This window comes from Mustela putorius, unplaced genomic scaffold (assembly GCF_011764305.1).
Source record: "Mustela putorius furo isolate JIRA1106 unplaced genomic scaffold, ASM1176430v1.1 tig00004121_pilon_pilon_pilon, whole genome shotgun sequence".
NCBI classification, from domain to species: domain Eukaryota; kingdom Metazoa; phylum Chordata; class Mammalia; order Carnivora; family Mustelidae; genus Mustela; species Mustela putorius.
The window spans coordinates 924,270-941,479 of record NW_025422246.1 but is presented as its reverse complement, the minus strand read 5'-3'; the positions used below and the strand labels follow the sequence as shown (position 1 = coordinate 941,479).

The window sequence follows — 17,210 nt, the reverse complement described above, 5'->3', positions numbered from 1 at the left end:
AACAGAATAGAAAGCCAGAAACAAACCCACAACTATATGGTAAAGTAATCTTCAACAAAGCATGAAAGAATATCCAATAAAAAAGACAGTCTTTTCAATAAATGGTGTTGGGAAAACTAGACAGCTGCATGCAAAAGAATAAAATTGGACCATTTTCTAACATGATAAACAAAAATAAATTCAAATGGATGAAAGACCCAAATGTGAGTCAGGAAACCATCAAAAATTTACAGAAGAACATGGGCAGTAACCTTTTTTTGACATTGGATGTACCAACTTCTTTCTAGATATGTCACCCGAGGCAAGAGAAACAAAAGCAAAAATAAACTATTGAGGCTTCATCAAAATGAAAAGCTTCAGCACAGTAAAAGAACATTCAACACAACGAAAAGTCAACCCATGGAATGGGAGAAGATATTTGCCAATGACAAATCTGATAAAGGGTTAGTATCCAAAATCTATAAAGAACTTATAAAATTCAACATCCCAATAAACGTAATCCAGTTAAAACATGGGCAGAAGACATGAATAGACACTTGCCCAAAGAAGACATCCAGATAGCCAACAGACACATGAAAAGAAGCCAACGTCACTGATCATAAAGGAAATACAAATCAAAACTATAATAAGATATTAATTCACACCTGTCAAAATGGGTAAAATCAACAGCTCAGGAAACAAAAGGTGCTGGTGAGGATGTGAAGAAAGGGAACTCTCTTGGACTATGGGTGGAAATGCAAACTGGTGCAGCCACTCTGGAAAACAGTATGGAGGTCCTCAAAAAGTTAAAAATAGAACTACCCTGTTATCCAGAAATAGAATTACTAGATATTTACCCAAAGAATACAAAAAATGCTAATTCGAAGAGATACATGAACCCCAATGTTTATAACAGCCTTATCTACAATAGCCAATTTGTGGAAACAGCCTAAGTGTCCATTGACTGATGAATGGATGAAGAAGGTGTGGTATGTAATATTGCTCAGCCATTGTTTGCAAAGGCATAGATGGAACTAGAGAGTATTAAGATAAGCGAAATCAGTCAGCGAGATAAAGACAAACACCATATGATTCCATTCATATGTAGAATCTAAGAAATAAAACAAAGGGGAAGAGAGAGAGAGGCAATCCACCACACAGACTCTAAAGAGAACAAAGTGATATTTATCAAAGAGATGGGTGGGGGAATGGGTTAAATAGGTAGTAGATATTAAGGAGTTCACTTGTGATGAACACTAGGTATCATATGGAAGTGCTGAATCACTATATTGTATACATGAAACTAATGTTACACCACATGTGAACTAACTGGAATTTAAATAAAAACTTATAAAAATAGATAACACTCACATTGTTAAAATCAGAATTACTACTATGTTTATAGAACTAAAAGGGTACTATGAATAATTTCATGCCAAAAAATTGAATAGACAAATATATAGAAACACACAACCTACCAAGACTGGATCAAGAAGAAATAGAAAATTTCAGTATACCTATAATAGTAAGGAAATTGAGTCATTGATTTAAAACCCACCTTAAGGGGCACCTGGGTGGCTCAGTGGGTTAAGCCGCTGCCTTCAGCTCGGGTCACGATCTCAGGGTCCTGGAATCGAGTCCCGCATTGGGCTATCTGCTCAGCAGGGAGCCTGCCTCCTCTCTCTCTCTCTCTCTACCTGCCTCTCTGCCTACTTGTGATCTCTCTCTGTCAAATAAATAAATAAAAATTTAAAAAAACCCCACCTTAATAAGAATAGCCTTGGGGGGGCGCCTGGGTGGCTCAGTGGGTTAAAGCCTCTGCCTTCGGCTCAGGTCATGATCCCAGGGGGTCCTGGGATCGAGTCCCCTGTCGGGCTCTCTGCTCAGTGGGAAGCCTGCTTCCCCCCCTCTCTCTGCCTGCCTCTCTGCCTACTTGTGATTTTCTGTCTGTCAAATAAATAAATAAAATCTTTTAAAAAAATAAGAATAGCCTTGGGACATATCACTTCACTGCAGAATTCTACTAAAGATTTCAAGAAAAATTAACATCAATTATTCTCAAATTCTTTAAAAAAATTAATCAAAAAATTGAATAGAAATGCACACTCCCTAACCCATTCCATGAGACCAGCATTAATCTGATACCAAACTCTTCCTAGTATACCTGAAGACAATTCCTCCACCAAATCTTGGGTTTATCCAGTGCAGAGCTACTTTTTCCATAGAACCAGATCCAAACTGCCACTCCATTATTAACACCCAGTCTCCAGAAAAGTATACAACTCTCCATCTGCAATCTTCTACATGGTCATGCCCATCTTTGATCCTCTTTATTACTAGAGTCAGGCTTCTATTTCACCACACAGGGTTTTTCTTCATTTTTTTCAAACAGGCCCCTAATACTTCAAACACTTCAGAATCCTGGTCTTCAATATAGTCAAACACCTCTGCCAGCTCCAAGCACAACAGTGCCCCACCTCATTATCATTACAGGCAAGTCTTTGGCCAACCCCATCTACATTGACTCCTTCCTATTACCATAGACAACCTCTAGTTAGTCCCACCCCAACTAAGGTTTCTTCTGTTCTTTACTGGAAGACTTCTAATTATACCCTTCCAAACTAGGGTTTGTATAAGCAGGCAACTGGACAATTCCACCCACATAAAAGTGCCCCTCTGTTGTCATACCTATATGAGGATTCTTCTCTTATAGAAGCTCTGTATTCATCTCAGTACATACCAGGGCCTTCCTCATTATGCAGACAGTCCTATGTTCACTGTTGCTGACACCAGGATCTTATTTTTCCATTAAAAGACCTCTCATTAGGCCTGCCCACAACCATGAAGTTTCACCATTTTTAGGCAGTGTATGGACAGCCTTCCCCACATAAGGGTCCTCTTTATCATACAAGCAGACTGCTGGGTAGCCTGCCTATCCTGGCGTCTGTCTCATTTCTATTGGTAGGCCTCCAGTTAGCCCTGCCCACATCACGATGTTTCTCTTCTCAACCGGTCAGTTTGCTTGCGTCACATTCTTCATGGTATAAGAAGACGCATGGAGAGCTCCGCCTTACGAGCATGTGTGTTTTTTTGCTTTGGCGGATTTTCGGGTTAGAGCCGCCGTAATAAGTACTTCTTTAGGCCGTTTTATGACCAGCTCTGTCACATCAGGGTCCTCCTCATCGCTGCAGGTAAGTTTTTAGTCATCACTACCTACACTGGAGTCCTCTCCTCACTATGGTCAATCTTCTGGTTAACCGTAGTTTACCGTAACTTTGTACAACTTAATTTTTTTTTCATCAACAATTCTGGATTGCATATAGTCTTTTTACAAATAATTTACTATTTGTGAAAGCTGCATGGTATTCCTTTTTGGGGGGGGGGCACTGTGTTTAGTTCACTTATTTCCATATTGATAGGCATTTAGCTATTTTTCAGATTTCCAAGCAGTATTATGAGGAAAATCCTCTTAAATGTTTCCTTAAGCATACTTACAAATATTTTCTAGGATACACATGTAGAAGTAAAAAATGCTGAATCTTAAGGTAGTCAGATTGTAACTTTTTTTTAATTTTTGTTTTTGTTTTTTTATTTATTTTTTATTTTCAGCATAACAGTATTGATTATTTTTGCACCACACCCAGTGCTCCATACAATCCGTGCCCTCTCTACTACCCACCACCTGATACCCCGCCTCCCCTCCCCCCGCCCCCCCCCCCGTCCCTTCAAAACCCTCATATTGTTTTTCAGAGTCCATAGTCTCTCATGGTTCACCTCCCCTTCCAATTTCCCCCAACTCCCTTCTCCTCTCTATCTCCCTATGTCCTCCATGATATTTGTTATGCATAACAGATTGTAACTTTTAATAAACACAGACAAATTGCTCTTTAAAAGAGCTGCACCAATTTACACTCCCGGTAGTGGGTGAGTGTTTCCTACCCTTCTTATCAAAGCTTGAAGTTACTGTTTCTTAATTTTTTGTCAAAATGATGGGATTAGTATTTCATGATTGATTCATTTTTCCCACATTATAAACACAATTGAGATTCCCTATATACTCCTCCCTTTTAGAAAATAATTCTGTTTTCTTTTTTCCTTTTGCATAGTTTTAAACAAACAAACAAACAAACAAACAAAAAACTACATGTTTTTGAATCTATATATTTAAAATAGTATTGTCTTGCAGGTTTTAAAACTTCATTTAAATGATGGCATATAGTATATATTCATTTGCAACTTTCTTCTTTCAAAATTATTCTTTTGAAATTAAACCATATTGATCTGTGTAGCTTTGGTACAAAATGCTAATATGAGAATAATCTATTAGAATGATTATATCCCAATTTATGTATATATATTTTTACTCTACTATTGTTTTATGTTTCAAACAAAAAAAATAGTATTTTCAGGTAGTGTTTCAACTATCTTAAAATTTACTAGATATTATTAATCTAATAGTTTGAAACATCTTATTTTTGTTTTAATTTACATTTCTCTGATTACTAGTGAAGTTTGACTTTTATTTATAATGGAGTGTGTGTGTGTGTGTGTGTGTGTGTGTTGTGAGTTTAAAATTTTTATGTAATCTGTTTTTTTGTATTTCTAAGAATCTCTTCCCCACTCCAAGTACATAAACATATTTATTCCTCTGGATTTTCTTTTTAAAAAATTTCAGATTGTATTTTCACATTTAGGTTTTTTTAATTCATTCAACTGATATTTTTGATCATCTATTTTAAGCCCAGCACTCTTCTAGAGGCTCTTCATTGAAAACAGGCAAACAAACTCAGACAACAAATCTCTGACTTTATTACCTGAGGAGGCATTCAAAAAATAAGATAAATAATAGAATTATATAGCATGTTAAGGAATGATAAATGTTAAGGAGAAAAAGAATAGAGTAATGAAGATGGGGTTTGTTTCTGGACTCTTATATTCTGTGGCCTTTTTTTAAAAATTTTTTTTTCATTTTCAGCATAACAGTATTCCTTGTTTTTGCACCACACCCAGTGCTCCATGCAATCCGTGCCCTCTCTAATACCCACCACCTGGTTCCCCCAACCTCCCACCACCCCCACGCTTCAAACCCCTCTGATTGTTTTTCAGAGTCCATAGTCTCTCATGGTTCACCTCCCCTTCCAATTTCCCCCAACTTCCTTATCTCTAACTCCCCTTGTCCTCCATTCTATTTGTTATGCTCCACAAATAAGTGAAAACATGATAATTGACTCTTTCTGCTTGACTTATTTCACTCAGCATATTCCCTCTTTTAATAATAGTCTTAACTTACTGTAGCTTTGTAATAATTAGTATCTGGTAAGACAAATCTCCTCACTGATTTTCTTTATTGTGTCTTAGGTTTTCGAGGGCTTTTGCTCTTCCCTTAATATGAAGATTAACCTGAAAAGTTGCTTTTTTTTTTAACAATCCTTTGGAGATTTTGACTGGAATGACACTAATTTTTAGAGTAAATTGCAGAATATTAACATTTTTATAATGCTGAGCCATCCAATATGTAATGTAAATATGGTATATCTCTTGATTTTATCTTATGTCTTCTAATAAGATTTATTCCTTTTGTTGGTTTTTCTACTTTCATTTGTGGAAAAAATAGTCTATAATATGATTTACTTGTCAACAAAATTGTTCATTTACAGCTACAAATTCCATTCTAAATACTACTTAACTGTATCTCACAAGTTTCAGAATAAGTGTTTTTGTTACTGTTTGGGTTTGAATATGTTGTAATCTTCATTCTGAATTCTTATTTAACCAAAGAGATTTTAAGGAGTAATTTTTGAAGTTTCTAAGCAATATTTTACTTTATTATTATTTTCCATATTTCATGGCTAATAATACTGTGATCAGAGAACAGATTATTTGAAAATTTTGAGACTTTTTCATGACCTACTGTGTGGTAAATTTTTGTAAATTCTTGAAATGAATGTATATTTTCTATTTTGGGGGTGAAAAGTTATCTCTCTATATATATAGGTTTATCTTTTATGTTTGTATTGCTCAAAGCTTTTGTCCTTATTATTTTTTCTTCCTCATTTATTTATGATGGAGGGGTTATAATTCTCCATTTTGTTTGTATAGTATCTCTATTATTGGTGCTTTTTATTCTTTTGATTCTGTTTTCTCTAATATTAAGTTTGCCAGACCAACTTTTTTATTTTGGCATTACCAGTTTTTTTGTTGTGTTTCAATATTTTCATGTGGTTTTGTTTTAGGTATAGTTCTTATAAATAATGTATAACTGGATCACAAAAGAAAACTATTATGACAATCTTAACTTCATTAGGTGGGATTAATTTGTTTATAATTATTATGTTTATTGATGTATTTTGACTAATTTCTACTCTTTTTTGTTTTTGGTTAACATCAGCTTTCTGGCTTCTGTGTCACATTATTTCTACTGATTTGAATGCTATATACTATATTTATATTCTTATTATTTGTCCTTAAATATTTTAGATATATACATAAGTATAAAATTGTCAAAGAAAGTCTGCAGTCATTCAATAGTTCTATCCTCCGAACTACGGGCAAATGCTTTAGTAAGCATGAATGACCCAGTGTACCCTTTATTATTTTTGGATAGAATTTTAGTTTTCCCTTTGAAACACAAAAATCAGTTATAATTTTATAGTCATAATAAACATAGTTTATTAGTTGCTTTGCTCATCATTGGTTCCCTTTTTTCCCTATATTTTCTCTCTGGCTTCATTTCCTTTACTAAAATATATGGCTAACATGTATGTAATGACATTACATAGGTGATTAACTCTGAGGAAAGAAAATGTCTTTATTTTTTCCTCACACTTGATTAGTTGGGTACAAAGATCCAGGTTGGGTTTTACTTCAACATGTGGAAATATTTCTAGCATTCATTATTGCAAGCTTCCAGTCTAGCTGACCTTCCTTCAGAAGGAAGCATTTTTGGGATGCCTGGGTGGCTCAGTTGGTTAAGCATCTGCCTTCAGCTCAGGTCATGATTCTAGGGTCCTGGGATGGAGTCCCGCATTGAGCTCCTTGCTCAGCAGGAAACCTAGTTCTTCCTCTACTTGCTGCTCCTTCTCCTTGTGCATGCTCTCTCTCTCTCTCTCTGACAAGTAAATAATATCTTTTAAAAAGGAAGCATTTTTATAGTAGCTCTTAAGATTATTGCTTTATCATTATTATTTTTTTTTTTGAGAGCGAGAGAGAGACAGCACATAAGCAGGATGGGGGAAGGGCAGGAAGAGAGGGACAAGGAGACTCCCTGCTGAGCAGGGAACCTGACATGGGGCTCTATCCCAGGACCCTGGAATTATCACCTAAGCTGAAAGCAGGTGCTTAAGTGACTGAGCCATGCAAGTGCCCCTATTATCATCATCATTATTATTATTGTATAATTGTTTTTATATAAAGTATGGGTACAAGTAATTTATGATGATAGAAAACAGAAAGTAGTTGCAAGGGTGAGTAAAGATTGACAGTAAAGAGGATGAGAAGAACCTCTGTGGTGACAGAAATATTTCACATCTTGTTTTGTATAGTGGTTATGTGGGTGTATAAAATTGCCAAAATTCATCAAATTGAATATATATGTTCTATGCATTTTAATGTCTGTAAATTATTTCTTAATTAAGACAAAGAAACTTTGAGGGGTGCCTGGGTGGCTCAGTCGTTTAAGTGTCTGTATCCGGCTCAGGTCATTGTCTCCAGGTCCTAGGATCAAGCCCCACATCAGGCTCCCTGCTTAGCAGGGAGTCTGCTTCTCTCTCTTTCCCTCTGCCCCTTCCCCCTGCTCATTCTCTCTCTCTTTCTCTCAAACAAATAAATAAAAATTCTAAAACTAAGAAAAATTAAAAAAAGAAAAACTTAGGGAATGCTTCAGAAGCTTCTGGTAAACTTCCTGCAAGGCGCTCTCAGCACCCTTTGAGGCAGAGCTGATTGCTCAACCATCACACTGTGCATCACAATGAAGGGTTAGGATTACTTCAGAAGAATGAAACATATCATATGAATCTGCATCTTCTCCAAATTTCACACTTAGGTTTGACTCAAACTGGGCTATACTCTCCATTGTTGTTCATTTTTTAAGTAAACCATTGGTTCCGTGTCTTCACTCTGGGTTTATCTAAGCCAAAATCTTAGTGTCAGCAATTAACCTACTCCCAACACAGCTTGTATGAACATCAGTATCTATGGCTTTCTCACTGCTACAGGGCAGTGGGAACTAATTCTCTTCCCTTTAGCTACGTACACACACTTCTGAAGTCTAGCTATGGAACAAAGCTTGATCATTTTTGTGGAATATTGTTTCCTTTTCATCTCTACAGAATATAGCAGGTTTGTTTGTTTTTTGAGAGAAAGATTTTTTTTTTTTTGAGAGACAGAGAGAATGCAAGTGTGTGTTTGAAGGAGCACGGTGGGGAGGAGCAGAGGGAGACAGAGGGAAACAATTTTAAGCATGCTCCACCATGAACATGGAGCCTGACACGGGGCTTCATCTCACAACCCTGAAATCATGACCTGAGCCAAAAACAAGGGCCGATGCTCAACCAACTGAGCCACCGAGGTCCCCCTCATTGCGTACATTTTGAATATGTTGACTCTTTATCTCTTTGAGTATCCTAAACATACTTGCTTTCCAGGTAGTTCCATAATATTATTACTATTTGGAGTGAATTAATGATTTGGTTGTTAATTGTTCTTGTTATTAAATTTTTTCATGAATTTTAAGATTTTAGTTTTCAGCTTAATTTGAATGAAACATTTCTGTTCCCTGAATCTCATCTATCTTTGTTCATTAATCTACTTACTCATCCCTATTGAGAGGTTTTTTAGTTGCTTCCTCCCAGCCCTCCAGGCTTCAATCCACTATTAGATCTCAGAATGGCAGTTTTGAGTTCCTACCTTGTGGTGTTACTGAGGATACCAAAAATCCAGGAGATCCAATAGAACCAGTTACCATAGCTAGTGAATAGTATGACTCAGCATCTGGTTGCAAGATTTTATGTGACTTTCCTCTTTCTCAGACCTGAAGTTTGCCAGGGTTTGGCAGTTACATTTTTTAGCTTCTTTTTACAAGCAGAGTTAGCCCCACTCTAGTCCTTGACTTTAGGTCTAGTGTCCCCCAAGGAAACCAAATGCCTGACTTCCATTTCCCACTTAATAATCTAGAGCCCAACATTGTGCTATGTTGACCTGGCTACAAAATATGTCTAAAAAAAAAAACAAACCATATGTTGGTGTGACTTGTCCTTCTCAGAATAACAAAAAACAGCTGAGTTTGTATAAAACAGGTACTGTACCTAGGATCCTGCCTCTAATCTCTCTGTAGTCTGTATGTGTTTGACAAGTCACATTATCCTTATTATAAAAGAACAGCTTCTTTGAATTAGGCTGTGGGTTAGAGGATTTAGCTGTCTTGACAAGGTTTTCATTTCTTTTTATGTTTTATTTTGTCTTGTAGAAAGTGCTCTTCCTCTTCCCAGGCACTTGAGGTTGAACCCTTGGAAAGGAAAACAAGCAGTAAGTGAAATTCAAAGTGTCTAATAATACTTTGAAGAAAGTATTCTAAATAAAGAGATGTTTTGTTCCCACAAGTTCAGAACTCTCAAAGCTTTGAAGTAAAGACTCAAAGATTTGTTGGATTGAGGTGTTTTTTTTTTATTTCTTTTCAGTGTAACAGAATTCATTGTTTTTGCACCACACCCAGTGCTCCACGCAATCTGTGCCCTCCTTAATACCCACCACCTGCCTCCCCCAACCTCCCACCCCCCCCTTCAAAACTCTCAGATTGTTTTTCAGAGTCCATAGTCTCTAATGGTTCATCTCCCCTTCCAATTTCCCTCAACTCCCATGTCCTCCATGTTGTTTCTTATGCTCCACAAATATGTGAAACCATATGATAATTGACTCTCTCTGCTTGACTTATTTCACTCAGCATAATCTCTTCCAGTCCCGTCCATGTTGATACAAAAGTTGGGTATTCATCCTTTCTGATGGAGGCATAATACTCCATAGTGTATATGGACCACATCTTCTTTATCCATTTGTCTGTTGAAGGGCATCTTGGTTCTTTCCACAGTTTGGCAACCGTGGCCATTGCTGCTATAAACATTGGGGTACAGATGGCCCTTCTTCTCACTACATCTGTATCTTTGGGGTAAATACCCAGTAGTGCAATTGCAGGGTCATAGGGAAGTTCTATTTTTAATTTCTTGAGGAATCTCCACACTGTTTTCCAAAGTGGCTGCACCAACTTGCATTCCCACCAACAGTGTAAGAGGGTTCCCCTTTCTCCACATCCTCTCCCACACATGTTGTTTCCTGTCTTGCTAATTTTGGCCAGATTGAGGTGTTTTGAGCTCAGATTGCGGCTCCCAAACTAGTAGTTAGAAACCAAATTCATGATTGCTTAATTAAGTAAGCATTCCATGAATAGTCATTAAAATAAATTAATTAATAAAATAATAAAATAAAAATAAATTAATTAATAATCATTAAAATTTTAAAAAGCCTACTACAGTTTGCTGTTGGAACAAGCCCAGCTACTTTAAACTTAAAATGTCCAAACTTGAACTCTGGTTTTTGGTTCATGTGAGATCAGGGAAGAGGTCTATAGGAGCTTAAAAAGACAATCTAATTGTTGGAAAGAGAAGCCAAGGAAAGTAGTGTTAAAATAATAAAATCTTTCATAGATTCTTTAGCATCTAATGGCTTTTGTGTATGAAGAAAAATATTTGCTATTTGTGCTGTTTACTGCTCAATTTTGTTAAATTAAAATAGCTAATAAGCATAACTTTTAAAATAATTTTTATTGACCATTTGAGAATTGCATACCAATTTGATGAATTAAATTTCCTAAAAGTTTTAAACTGTAATTGCAAATTTAATATGGGTTTTTGGAAATACTTCAGACAGCTTGAATAGCATTTGAAACATACGCAAATGCAATGATTACAGATATATTCATGGCCTTACATTTAAGCTCATTCTAAAATATGAACACCAAGTTTTAATTTATTTATTTCTACCCTTATATTTTTCCTTTTTAAGTTGTTACACTTCTTTTGATATCTTACTACAATTTCAGTAATTTTATTATTTTTACATTTTTTAAGGATATCAATCATATCACCCATTTGAGAGAAAAAGAGAAATACCATTTCAAAGAAGCTGAGGTAACCATATGGGTTATCAATAATTCATTCTTTGGGGGATCATAGCACATAGTTCAATCTTAACATGAGACATTGGCTAAAATCCTTTTAATAATAATGTTTTATTTGTCATTTAATAGCATTTTTGATTCTCTGTCATGCAGTGTTTTTTGGGGGATTAACTTGTCTTTAACAAGATTAATATTTCTTAATTTCTGCATGTTGGCAGTACACATTATCCTGTCTTTTTTCTATATTTATTTAGTTTGCAAATACTACTAAGGTTTATGGTTTTTACTTATATTTTATTATAATTAGTAGGGCTTTCTAAATAATTCATTTTCTAGAAGATGAGTGATTGAGTCTTCCTAGGTAGTTGTCTTCTTTACACTATATTGTTAACCAACCTGCAAAACCTTATTGGACCTATTTCTGCTTGATTATTATGTTTGACCATCAGTACTAATCTGTTTTACCAGTTCTTAGGATACATGATTGCTGGCCTATGTGTGGATTTAAAAAAAAAAAAAAAGTTACTCTCTCTAAGAAAATGTGAATTGTGGGCACATGGCAACTGGATAGGTCCTCTGTACGAATTAGAAAGAGGCCCTTCCTATGGATTAATATATCCCCAGGACCAGGGTGCATGGTTTAGAAAACAGCTCAAGCAGCATATAACTATATGCAGTAGCCATTGGTGTGGTACCTGTTTTTCTGGAAACACATATGGCTTACTCATTGTTTCTTATACATTCTTTCCTGATTACCTTCCAACAGAAATAAGTACATATCTATCCTTCATAAGTAAACATTGACTTAAAATGAAAAAAAAAATCCATGCACATTTTGTTTCCTATGTAAAAATAAGAAAACTTACATATCCTATGGCATTTGCTCCTTTTTTGTTACAATTACCTTTTAAAAGAATTTGAGGTACCATTATGTATTCATAGCTCTTTACTGACTAAACCAGTATCAATTAATCAAAATATATGTGTCAAAAATTCACAATTTGATACCAGGAGCCTCTTGAATTTGGCTTTCCATCCTGTTAACACTGGCCCCGACATTCTTAAAAACATTTTTGTTTGTAACAAGAGCATTTATTTATTAGATGTATCTGAATTTTTTTCCTGTCCCAAAACATGTTATCAACTAACTCCCCTTACCAGTCCTTCTAGTAGAGACCATTCTGGGCATCGGAATGGTTTTGGAAATCGATGGCACACAAAAGTGCTACTTCTGATGCTGATGTTGGCTCATTAGTGTGTGTGTCTATGTGTAAAAGAAAGAGAGAACAAGCATGAGCAAACACACTGGAAAATATATTTCTAAAGTTATTATGAGTTCCCTCCACTTTTTTCAACTTATTATGTTATTGTACCTGATTTGCTTATTAATTGACTTCATCAATCACTAACACTGCCTATTAACACTTGGAATGGGTGGGGGCCTGAAAATCAGGATACTCACCCACACACATAAGTTTAAATATTTTTCCTAAGCATATGCAAAATTCTCCAGCCTCCTTTTTTAGAGCACACTTAAGAAACAAGTTACCCAAGTATTTGGTTGTCATGTGTTAGATTGTTCTCCATGTCTCTGCTCTTGGGTTACATATTTTTAAACCTTACCTTACCAATTCCTATGAGGAATACTTCTGATTTCTATTAATTGATATTATTATTAAACTTTGCACGGGCACGCGCGCACACACACACACACACACACAGTGAAAAATCACTCTGGTAGTCTGTATGGAGGATTCTTTTGAATAGAATAAGACAAGACAGCAGGAAAACAATCGGGGGATTAGTTGTCCCCAGTATCTCCTGTTGACACTTGCTGGTTATTTTTCAGGTATATTCATATCTAATGGTTTTTAACAAAATCACATCCTTTTAGATGGGTTTTTTTCAGACTCAAGTGATACATTACCATTTTGCATTTTTCTAAGAACAGATTTGGGATTAATTTACTGGAGAGTAAAACTCTGGAGTTTTAAGGAACTTGCACTTCATAGCTTCTTTGGTCCTACTGTCTTCAGAGCTCAGTTTCTGAGGTGACCTGGAGAAAAGAAAGCCAGCTGTTTTCCAGAGTAGGGTTGAAAATAATAACATATTTGAATTCTAGCATGGGGTTCAGACTAATGGAAATCATTTTCTTATAGTTACCATTTTACTCTAAAACTTGGGTTACACATATTGCTGTCTCATTTGTAAAGTATGTTGAATGCCATCAAGAGGCAGTAGGTATAATGAAAGGATTAGAAGATCTGGACTATGGACCTAGCTTTGCTACTTACTTAGGTATATAGTCTTAAATATCCTGTAGATCTTAGTTCCCTTATCTATAATATGGAGTTAATGATACTCACTATGTTATCTTGCAGGGCTGTCATGAGCATCAATTGAGATCTTCTATGTGAAAGTTTTTGTCAAAAAGCACTTTAAAAATGGAATTTTTTAAAAACATTTAAGAACAACTCAAATATAATGTGATCTGTACACCTGTTTGCTCCTTCATTAAATGAACCTAGAAAGAATTAAAAGATATGCCAATCAACTTGTTATGAAAGTCACCTTAGTTGGCACATAATTCAAAATGTGTAGGTCCTCTTGTGAAGACTCAAGAATTCTACTTTGAACTAAGCTCTGTTTAGTTCTCTGTTTTGAGCTTTGTTGTAGAACACTGAGACTTCTCCAAGTTTGACAACCCATCAATGAAGTATCCATTCCCCCTTTTTCTAGTACTTCTAGCAGTCCTCCTGATAAGTTCCCCAGATGACATATACTGGATCAGAAACAGTACCCCAACAATAACTTCGAAAAGTGCCTCATAGACTTCTGTCTTTTTAGAAATCTCTCTCTACCTACTTCTCCACTAAAGATGGACATAAAACTAAAAAATTCTGAATTCTGGTACAGTCTCCATGGCCAGGTCCCAGGGCTGCTGGACTGGGACATGGGGAGTGAGTTCTTCTTGCCCTGCACCACAGACCAGTGCCACTTAGCTGAGCAGAACCTTGCCAAATATAGACTCCGAGTAATGGAACCCCCAAATATGTCTCAAGACAGCAGACCCAGTTTGGACAAAGATGGTCCTGACTCTGAACCTAACCTGTGGATGTGGGTAAATCCCAACATCACATGCCCCCTTGGCAGCCAGGAGACCCTAAAGCCTAGTAAGGAAAAGGATGTGACAAGCATGCTTCCTTACCCTCAGCCACTCCCAAAGGAAGAAAAGTCTAACTACTCAAAGGCTGCAGTGATGGAGTCACTGCCAACTTCCTCCAGCAAGAAATCTTCCCCACAGAAGTGGTTCACTTATTCCCCAGGTGACTGGGAGTTCACAGAAGAAAAAACTGAGGAACAAGATGACAAATGCTCTGTGTCTCTTCAATCTCCTAACAAAGGGGAGTGCTTCCAGAACCAGAAGTTATGGCAAGGCAACAGCCAGGAGAGGAGGTCCTGGCCCCGCCCTCCCCTCAATTACAGTCACCTAATAGCCCTGGCATTAAGAAACAGCCCCCCCTGTGGCCTCAATGTGCAAGAGATTTACAATTTCACCCGACACCATTTCCCTTTTTTTTGGACAGCTCCAAATGGCTGGAAAAACACCATCCGCCACAACCTCTGTTTCCTGAGCAGCTTTGAGAAGGCACCAGTCAACCTTCAGAATGGAACCAATGCAAAGCCACGGTCTTGCCTCTGGCGGCTTACTGAGGAGGGACATCGTCGTTTTCAGGAAGAAACTCGTGCCTTAGCCTATGCTCGGAGGGAAAGCATCCAACAGTGCATGAGCCAGCCAGATGTGATTACTTCCCTCTTTGGCCTTTGAACTACCACTTCTCCCTTTTTGGAACACTGCCCTCCTTACTGTGTCCACCATTGTTGTGATTGGCCTTCATTAATCCCTAAGCCTACCCTACCCGGTAGGTGACAAGACTGTTTAACTGCAGCTACAGGAATAGTATCAAATAAACTGAGAGGTGGGTACACAGGAAGCAGAGCTTAAATCCAGGTGGAGAATAATGGAAAGTTGCATGAGGACATTGGCAGTTGTTATACATTTCAAGCAGAAGCAGGAAATCTTAGGAATAATAGCATGGAAGTTAAGAAGAGAGGACATATTTCACAAGAAAAGAAAAGGAATTCTGTTTACTGGAGTGTATACTCACATATAAATGCAAATAGTGGAGTACAAAACATAAAATGTAAGATTGAACCAGGCCTTGAAGAGCCTCAAATGTCATGTGAAGGTATCTGTGCATAAAAAGAAATAGACATGGGGTTTGAAGCCTAGAGGTTCAAGTATCTCTCTTTCACCATTCATCAGATATATCTCTTTTTTTAATGACTGATGTTATCCTTCCGGGCTTCACTTTTCTCTTCCTGACCCTGGACTTCTCAGCCTTGTTCAGTTACCAACCAATTCCAGTACTGACAAATAATTCCAAGCAGTACTTGTAGTTTGTACATTGAAAGCCCTTGAATTGAGCTTGTATCAACCCCAAGCCTTTTGATGACAAAAGTTTTGCTTTCCATTCTTTCATTCATCAAAACTTGACTGAGGAAATACCAAAGTGAACAAGGTCCATCTTAGGCACTAAAGATAAAAAGTCAGTAGTTTAATTGGAGACAGACATATAACCACATATTTATAATACGAATGTAATAAATGTGCAACACTGTCATGGAAAAGGGGAGATATTTTTCCTGGGAAAGGCATTAAAAAGGAAATATCTTTTGAGTTAGTTTTGAAGAATAAATGGGGATTTTCTGGGCATGTAAGCTGAAGAAAAGAAAGTACACAGCAACTGTATAAACAAAGTAACTTCAGTGCTTAGAAGAGTGGTAGGAATTTCAGTGCAGTTTAGCTATATTAGGGCCAAGAGTGGCAAGAAATATAGGCAAAAAGGCTTTTCTGGTACTGCTTAGGTGTTTGGACTTTACCCTGTGGTCTGTTGTGAACCAAAAGCTATCAGTGGTGTTTTACTAAAAAATAAAAACAAAAATGAACGCTTAAATATTTGTTTTTATAATTTCAAAATTCTCTTTAACACTTTTCTATACAGATAAACTTTATTTTATCAGATTTAAGCATAACTTTCTGCCTTTCATGTTAACATATTATTAAATATATATTCAAGATAAAATATATTAGACTATTGAGGTATTTAATTGCAAAACCTTCAATAATGGGGATACAAAAATGCCTTGTAAAACACAAAAGAAATGAATTCAATATATTGTCAAATCATTTTAAAAGTTTACATTTTTTTGGTTATTGTATATTACACCACATACAAAACTGTATATTTAAGTTGAATTCCAAAAGAAACATTCAAAGAGTATTCTTCAAAAAAATAATTGTAGATACTATGTCTGTATTATAAGACAAACAAAGTTGAAAACATACCTTGGAATTAATAAAACATTCTGTCTATAAGTACTCAGCATTTGGTTTTCATGTTTTTCACAAATAACACTTGTAAGCAAAAGAGCCTGTTGTAAAATTCCTAAAACGTTATTACAACCCACATTTCTAGTGTATACAATATACCTATTTTGCAAATGTTGCACATTTCAGACTTTCTACTTTTAAGTTTTTATTTAAATTCTAGGTAGTGAACATACAGTGTAATAAAAGTCTCAGCTATACAATGTACTTATTCAACACTTCCATTGATCATCTGGTGCTCATAACAGGTGCATACCTTAAACCCCATACCTGTTTAACACATTACCATCCACCTTCCTTTTGGTAACCCTCAGTATGTTCTCTGTAATTAAGAGTATGTTTCTTGGTTTGTCTGTATTTGTTTCCAAAATTCCACTAATTAGTGAAATCATAATGGTATTTGACTTTCTCTGACTGACATTTTGCTTATCATAATACTCTCTAGCTCTATTCATGTCGTGGTAACTGGCAAGATTTTATTCTTTCTATAGCTGAATAATATTCCATTTTTTTATATACCACCTCTTCTTTATCCATTCATCAGTCAGTGGACACTTGTTTGTTTCTGTAACTTGGCTATTGTGGAAAAGGTGGCCATAAACATCAGGGTGC

At 36.2% G+C, this 17,210-nt stretch overlaps 1 protein-coding gene across 3 annotated transcripts; it reads left to right on the top strand.

Annotated features, from left to right (window-relative positions):
• Positions 1–3,032: 3,032 nt before the first annotated feature.
• On the top strand, positions 3,033–16,357 carry FOXR2 (forkhead box R2). Of its 3 annotated transcripts, XM_045072786.1 has the most exons (4): positions 3,033–3,170; positions 9,443–9,501; positions 11,097–11,156; positions 13,528–16,357. In XM_045072786.1, the coding sequence occupies exon 4, from the start codon at positions 14,025–14,027 to the stop codon at positions 14,973–14,975; it is 951 nt and encodes a 316-aa protein (XP_044928721.1). In that variant the 5' UTR covers positions 3,033–3,170; positions 9,443–9,501; positions 11,097–11,156; positions 13,528–14,024; the 3' UTR covers positions 14,976–16,357. The 3 variants fall into 3 exon arrangements, 2 of the variants coding, with proteins under 2 accessions (XP_044928721.1, XP_004781859.1); XR_006604584.1 differs by lacking the exon at positions 11,097–11,156 and having other exon boundaries at positions 14,734–14,872; XM_004781802.2 differs by lacking the exon at positions 11,097–11,156.
• The last annotated feature ends 853 nt before the right edge of the window (positions 16,358–17,210 follow it).